Raw genomic sequence first — 7,867 nt, 5'->3', positions numbered from 1 at the left:
TTGTCTGTTTTCCCTTCAGTTTTCATTGTCTGCCCCACCCTGATTACTTTCACCTGTGTCTTGTTATGTTGGCTCCCTTGTTTCAGCATCAGTTAATCCTGATTGCTTTCTTTCTAGTTGCTTTGTTGTTTCATAAAATAAACTACTGAAGTCATCCTAGNNCTGCATTTCTCAACCTGTGACACATACACAATAACAGTAATTCAGCACTATATAATATGTGTAATACTTGAGAGAATCTCATGTTAAAATAAAAAATTACTAAAGTTGGGCCTGTCTTGTCCAACAGAATCATGGATGTCAACTAGAGTCCTTCCACTTCATCGGGGTCAGTCTTGGGGCCCACGTTGCTGGTTTCGTGGGAACTCTTTTTGAGGGGAAGATAGGAAGAATCACAGGTGAGTCCGACCCACCTCCACTCAGGTCTTCTCTGAGGACATTTCTCACAATGTAAAATTGAACTGGAGACACACACTGCTCTGTTTGTTTTCTGCTTGTGTGAAGAAAAACAATGATTTAGATGTTTGAATGAGCAGGTCTCAGTCCTGCTACACCTGTGCTCCACCTCAGATCAAAGATTCATCCTCCTTTACTACATACATAACAAAACCATGAGAACTTCTACAGTATTGCTGGTGAATGGAAAAATAAAAGGGTGCCAGCTGCTGTTATTCTGCTGCTATGTCTGCTGAGAGAGGGAGAACAACAACAGGCCAGACAGTGAAGGTCTGTGCAGCTCAGGAGTCTCTCCCAGAGCCTGAATGTGTTCAGTGTGACCTTGGAAGATTAGCTGGGCTCTTCAAAGGACAACGGCACTTTGATAAGAGCCACTCTGAAGCTGTGCAGGCACAGTCCTCTCGTTCTCGTAACACACCAGCCAACACAATACGCCACTGTTCGCTTGTTTATATCGGGTCTTTTTGTCTGAGTGGGGAGACTGGTGCGGGTTCGAATTTAAGTGCAATTCAAAGAAGCCACAGCTGCTGACTGGAATCTGGTCATTAACTGAAAAAATATATATATTTCACAGATAAAATAAATAGTATAAATAAATATTTACTGGTGCAAAAATATCAAATCAATATGACCAAACTATCACCAGCTTTCAAAAGGATTCATTTATGGTTGCAGAGGTTGGGAGGTGAAGCCATTATTCTGTTAGGGATTCTTTAGTAATGTGTGCTTCCTTTGGTTGGTGACTGAATGCAAATCCATCACTTATTCATTTTGCTAAAATAATCCTCCTGAATTATCTTCCAACAATGTGCCATGGCATCCTTTCATCCATCTGTTTTCTTTAAATCCTTGTCCCTGTCATCCAGGCCTTGACCCTGCCGGGCCCATGTTTAAAGGATCTGACACCTTCGACCGGCTGGACCCCTCTGACGCTCAGTTTGTCGATGCCATCCACACAGACTCTGACTGTGAGACAACTTTAACTGACTATAAAGTGATTCATTGTATTTTCACCAAAACCCTTTAGGCTGGAGTAGCGTAATGTTGTCGTGGTGTATAATAGAATATTTTCCCTCTAGTATTAGCAATTGAATATGTGTTGCAACACTAGAACTACAAATAAAAGTTTGTTTGTTTTTTAAAGTCAAAGAAGCGTTGAATAGCAATGTCACACAAAGTGGTCACATTACAGGTAGTGTTTGAGGAGACTGCTGATTTGTTGCACAAATCAAGATATTTTGACATGTTCTTCTGCATCAGATTTTGGCATTTCCATCCCTGTCGGTCATGTGGACTTCTTTCTGAACGGAGGAAAGGACCAGACTGGCTGTGCCCGCTCAAGGTTTGCCTCAAGTATGTTCAGCACTCCATAAAACCTAAAAGGTGGGGGCTAACAGCCAGAGAACGGCTACGTCTGTCCTTTTTAAATGTGGCTGTTGTCCTCTAAAGTATAGCTCAGGCTACTTGCTTTTTCCTCAAGAAGTTATGAATAAAATTCGAATTATACAGGAATAGATTTAACCCAGCTTTACATCTGACAGATTTTTAAATGACTATAATTTTGACAATGACAGTCTCCAGACATCTGGCTGCCTTAGTGTTTCTGTGTGTTGTCAGTTCTTGTCTACTTTCCAGTGTACGGTTATGTGATATGTGACCACATGAGGGCGCTGCATGTCTACATGAGCGCGCTGAACGGCTCGTGCCCGTTGATGGGGATCCCGTGCCACAGCTATGAGGACTTCCTGAAGGGACACTGCGTGGACTGTGACGTCTTCAAGGGGAGATGTCCAACTATAGGTAAGAAAACACCTGGAGGACACCTCCAGCTGCTGCTGCCTGCAGTATCCAGTCTGTCTGCCTGACACAGAAAGGCTGTGACTGAATATAGTGGCAGTGAAATAGCAGTCCTAATCCTAAACTACTAACATTACAGTACAAGTGGCTACCAGTACTGCTGCTGCAGTGCCACTACCTATACACTATACATATATGTGTTTGTATATATGTGTGTTTGATGATGGCTAATGCAGCATCACTATTGCAGTTTCTGTTACAGCTCATATCAACTACAACTATTAGTGAGGGGAAGTACATATACTCATGTAGAGATACTTTATTTGAGTATTTCATTCTCTGCTACTGTATACTTATTGTACTTTTTTACTCCATTTACTCTATTTATCTGACATCTGGAGTTAGGGGTTAAACTAAATATGGGATAAAAACAGTGTTGGGCAGTAACTCCTTACTAGTATTGAGATTACTTTGCGCAGTAACTAGTATTGTAACTAATTACTAATACATTACAGTAATGATATTACAGTTACCCCCAAAAAATAATTAGTTTCAACATTACTTTTGTTGTCACCCTCTTCTTATTTGAAATGCAACAGTCCAATCACATCCTTGAATAATTTTTGTAATCGTGGAGGAAAATATTGGAAATATTCTATTACTTTGAATTTAACAAACAAAACCGGAGTAAGTCTGAATTTTGGGGAACTGGGGCAAAATTACCAATTTTATGGAAAAAGTAATATAACTAGTAGAGTAACTAATTGCTGTTGGCAGGGAGTATTAAGTGAAGTAATAACATTACTTTGAGTAATAAATCAAAAAAATTGAGTAACCAGCCCAACCCTGGATATATAAAGTAAGATGCACTGCTGTTGCAAATCAAACTACCCAACAGGATATAAAGCAGTTCAAATTAGCTGCACCTCATTACTCTGACAGGAGCCACTCTGCGTAACAAGTACCTTTTACTTTTTACTTTTGATAATTTAACTACATTTTGCTGATAATAAAGAAGAATTAATAATTAAATAACTGTACTTTGACTTGAGTACACAATATTTCACCCACCACTGTTCATATAGCACTTCCCTACAGTTAGGAATGGGAATCAGTAATGATTCACTCTGGTTTGGTCTGGTTTATTTAAACTGGCAGTTTTATTCAGAGATTTGTTTTGTTGTCTTTATTTGAGTAGATTTTGGAAAACACAATTCAATTTATCAGGCAAAATTCTATATTCATTAAATTACTAATTTGCAGAATTATATTGTACACATTATTCTGGGCGAAAAACTGTAAGACACAAAAAGCTAGATACTGAAGACTTTCATTTCAGGGTTGTGGGTCTGGAGGAATGCTCTTAAATAGCTATTTAAATGAATAATTTTCTATTTGACCACGAAATTCACTCTGGTACTACTACTGACTGACCCAGTTTATGATTCTCAATTTTGGCGAAGGGAATGGTTTGATTAAAGAAGTTTCATATTGATTATTGCTGAAAACCTGAGCGATCAGATTGGATATTCTATTTTAACTGAAGCACTGAATCAGCATAACATACAGGAATATCAACAACTGCTTCAATCCAATTAATTAATCACAACACGACATCCTTCATAATCACAGCGACAGAAACAAGGAGAGTACAGTGGCAATAATGGACGTTTTCATTACGATGGGGAGGGACAGACAGGATGAGTAACCATAAAAGAGCAAGAATGTAATCTGTGCATCTTGTTACACTCCCTGTTCAGTCTCAGCGTCACCAGTCGATGCAGCAGCCCTGCTCTCGTCACACAACAGCCTTTGGCAGCCTCTTATCATTTCAACCCCTGATACGCCAACACACGCTGATACAGTGACAGTTAATGTACATGGAGCCCTTTTGATTTGTGACGTGTGTGTGTGTGTGTTTTCAGGTTTATCAGAAAACAGTGGGATAGCCATATCTCCAATTCCCAAAGAGCAGAAGTTGTTCCTCCTCACCTCATCTTCACCACCTTTTTGCGGTGAGTCTTAGAGTGTATGTGTGTGTGGTTGACTGCGTTTGTGAGAGAGGTTGTGTCTTAATCCGCAGCAGATGTGAGAGACAACTTTTTCTCAGTGCAGTGCCATTAATGACATTTGCAGATATTAAAATCTAAAAGAAAAGTCTGTGGATGACAGTAGTCTTTAGGATTCATCCTCTGGGGACCATGAATGTCTTTACCAAATGATAAAGCAGTCTATCCAATATTTGTTGATAGATATTTCAATCCGAACCAAAGTGGTGGACCAATCAACCAGCTGAACTCAGTGGCTTTACACTAATATTCAATGGTCTGCTGTTTAAGTTGTCTGGACGTGAGCTTATGATTACAGAGATGTCATAAATTGTATGTCTTTATCTGCTGCAGCATATATATATCTGCTCTTTAACTCACTTGTCCTGTGTTCTCCTTTTGAGAAAGAAATCTGAAACCAAAAGGGAGATATGTTAGAACTTGTGGTTTCATGACGGCGCCCTGGATGGTGGGGACAAGACTTCGCCATGAAAGGCAAAGCTTTGGGTAGACTCAGACTGTGATTATTTTAGTGATAATATTCATATTCCCACAGAAACTTTCTACATCACGTTCATCAGAGCCTGTGCGACAGTCCTTCAACTTAAAGCTCCAGTGTGTAACATTTAGGAGGATCTATTGGTCAGAAATGGAATATAATATTTATAGGTATGTTTTCAATAGTCTAATCAGCTGTTTATCAGCAAACAAGAATCATTGTGTTTTCATTACCTTAGAATGAGCTGCTTTTATCTAGAGAGGGGGTAGTGCCTCTTCTGTGGAGTCCGCCATGTTTGAACTGCCATGTTTTACAGTAGCCCAGAGCGGACAAACCAAACACTGGGTTTCGTGGCCACCATAGTTTGGTTGGTTGCAATCTCACTAGATGCCTCTAAATCATACACACTGGTCCTTTAAACTACTAAATGATTTGTGCATGTTGATAGTTAAAATACCGATTTTTGCATTCTTTAAAATGTTGAGGTTTCAAGACAGGTAATTATTTTGTTAATGTCTCACAATGTGCTCTATTTTCATGGCATCAATCAAATAAAGGGTAGACAGTAGGCAGATGTTGATAAGTACTAAATACGTGTTTGCTGTTCCTCTGCTCAGCTCATCACATTCTGCTGGAGCTGGAGGTTGCTCCCCTGGATAAGAGCGCTGAGGTGGAGGTGACACTGAGGACAGGGAACCTGGGGAAAGAGCAGAGGCTCAGGCTGTGGGTAACACATCTGTTAACATCACCATTTTACTCCATTTTCGCTTTTCCAGAAGTGTACCACAGCTCAGGATTATAAAAAGGTTCTCTCTGCAAACGTGCCAGATTGCACATTACCAGCTGCTTTGGTACATTTACAATTTATCCGTTACATCAACAGGAAATGATAAGCAACCGCTGGTATTTTTCAAACAAAACTGTCAGTCATGTTGTTCTTTATATTAACAATTGCTTACTGAACAAAGGCCAAGTAAGGTTTTACTCTACTAATAATACTCTAATTAATTAGCTAAATCTAAACTCACCTCAAACCAGAAGTTTAAATAGAGAAAAATTCAGTGACAGAATTCTTTCAGACTTTATTCAGCACTGGTTGACAGATTCCAATGCAGCGCCCTCATCCCAGAACTTTGTTCTGTAATTTCTTTTTGTCTCTCCCAGAAAGGCTGAGCGGACAGCTTCTATTTTAGGAGGAGAGGTACTGTAGGTTTCACTGTAGCCCAGGTGCAGGATACTGTGGCAGGAAACCTGCCTGTGCACAGCTTCACTTGAGTTCAGACAACTGTTTTTACTTTATTGCAAGATTGAATTAATAAGTCGCTGACATTGTACTTACAATACTTGCAGTATTAGGTTCATATGTTTGTATTATGAAAAGTAAAGGGTAAAAAAACAAACAAAATAGAATTTTGAGCTTGTGCTCCACCTTGTTGATTCTAAGAGTGAGAGCAGGAGATGTAGCGATGTCAGTCTGTTGTACGTCTATTCATTCTAAGCAATAAACAGAGAAAGCAATAACTGTCCCCTGTGATGAATGTTGATTATCTGAAAGTGTTTTTCTCTGTCTGGTCTTGTGTGGTTATGACAGCATTATTTACATGCACGCTGTGTGTGTATGCGTGTGTATTGCAGTCGGACAGATACGACAGTGTACAGGACGGTGTTGGCTCACCCCGTGGCTCTGTGTGAGATCGACTCCATCGAGCTGAGGAACACCGGTGCTCGGTTCTACAGGCAGGGAGACATCCACTTCAAGTCTGTCTGTCTCTCCGAGTTCCCCTCTCTCAGGTACAGCACCTATAGGACTGTTCAAACTCCTACACCTCCTCTCCTGTATACTGTAAATTATTTACAGGTTCAAGAAACCAAACAGCTTCCAGGCCTGTTTCTGTTGAGCTGCCACATAAGGAGGTGAAGTATACCAGCAGTAGATCAGAAACAGTTTGGTGCTGACTGAAACAAAGGTGCAATGGGAAAATGATTGAAGGAATACTCCAGTTTATAGTTTGCTCCTTCATGGAGTACGGCAGGATTTGACAGACAGTAAAAATTTGAAAAAGTCCAATCTCTCCTGCAGCATAACTAACTTCCCTCCTGTCCACCCATATGTTCCGTGTATCACAGCGTCTGTTTGTCACTCATGCATGTATCTATTATGTTACTTTGGTCATGATTGGCTGACTGAAGCAAACATAGTTGTGAGAATTATAGAAGCAACAAACAGAAGAATAATCAGCCTTTGACTTAGGGGCCACAAATAGAGTAAGTAATGATGAAGTAATGAGGGACTACTTAGTGGCCTAACTACTCAGTATAATGTATCATTTCACCTGGGGTGCACAAAAACAGCAACTAATGTTTAGGTAATTAATAAAGAATCACTGGCTGGTTCAGAGTTAATCAGGAATGACTCATGAAGAAAGGTCAGTATGATTGTTTCACAGATTATAATGAACTAATCATTAGCTAATGATTGATTAATATAGGATATCCCAGTCTGTTCTCATTATCTATTAGTCTATTAGTCCTCATTAGGAATTATTAGGGAACTACTTGTCTTTGACTTGAGTTGTTCCTGATTCGTTCCTCATTTGTAAATACTCAAAATGTTGTGTCCCTTATTGTAAAGTGTACAATTTCAACCATTTAGGCATTACTATTAATAGTTATAGATAAATAGTTGAAATGCAGTGAGTTGATAATTAACTAGCCATCTCAACCATTTATTCCCTTCTCTGCTTGCTCTATGTAACATTAGTGTTGAAGTGTTACAGCTGGCTCAGTAAGTGGATATACTGTAAACACACAAATTAGTTGAGCTTCTCTTCAATCTTTCCAAGTACGCATTGGCAACTGCAAAAGTGCCCCCTGGGGTATAAGTACTCCTGGCTGGGAATCACTGGCCTAGTGGATAACATACCACATGATTGCAACGTCCCTAATTCTGTTCCAGCCGGGACCTTTTATTACATGTCATCCTCTCTCTCTCTCCTCCAGCGCTTCCTATCTGTCTCTGTTTGCTTTTATCAATATGAAAAAAGCAACAATTACAACAAATAATCAA

General features: G+C 39.7%; 1 protein-coding gene across 2 annotated transcripts in view; it reads left to right on the top strand.

The window, feature by feature from the left end:
• pla1a (phospholipase A1 member A) overlaps nucleotides 1-7,867 on the top strand; it is a 12,069-nt gene that overhangs the window by 2,919 nt on the left and 1,283 nt on the right. Inside the window, exons 4-10 of one of the 2 annotated variants that reach the window (XM_035676272.1) lie at nucleotides 290-398; nucleotides 1,323-1,424; nucleotides 1,717-1,809; nucleotides 2,092-2,256; nucleotides 4,179-4,268; nucleotides 5,418-5,523; nucleotides 6,436-6,591. In XM_035676272.1, the coding sequence (XP_035532165.1) occupies nucleotides 290-398; nucleotides 1,323-1,424; nucleotides 1,717-1,809; nucleotides 2,092-2,256; nucleotides 4,179-4,268; nucleotides 5,418-5,523; nucleotides 6,436-6,591 (821 nt within the window). Of the gene's footprint in view, nucleotides 1-289; nucleotides 399-1,322; nucleotides 1,425-1,716; nucleotides 1,810-2,073; nucleotides 2,257-4,178; nucleotides 4,269-5,417; nucleotides 5,524-6,435; nucleotides 6,592-7,867 lie in introns of both variants that reach the window. The other variant, XM_035676270.1, reaches the window with a different exon arrangement.

Source organism: Morone saxatilis, unplaced genomic scaffold (genome assembly GCF_004916995.1).
Source record: "Morone saxatilis isolate NCDOM2014 unplaced genomic scaffold, NCSU_SB_2.0 Contig5, whole genome shotgun sequence".
NCBI lineage: Eukaryota > Metazoa > Chordata > Actinopteri > Moronidae > Morone > Morone saxatilis.
Note: the sequence above shows the minus strand (reverse complement) of the source record. Positions and strands in the feature narration are given on the sequence as shown.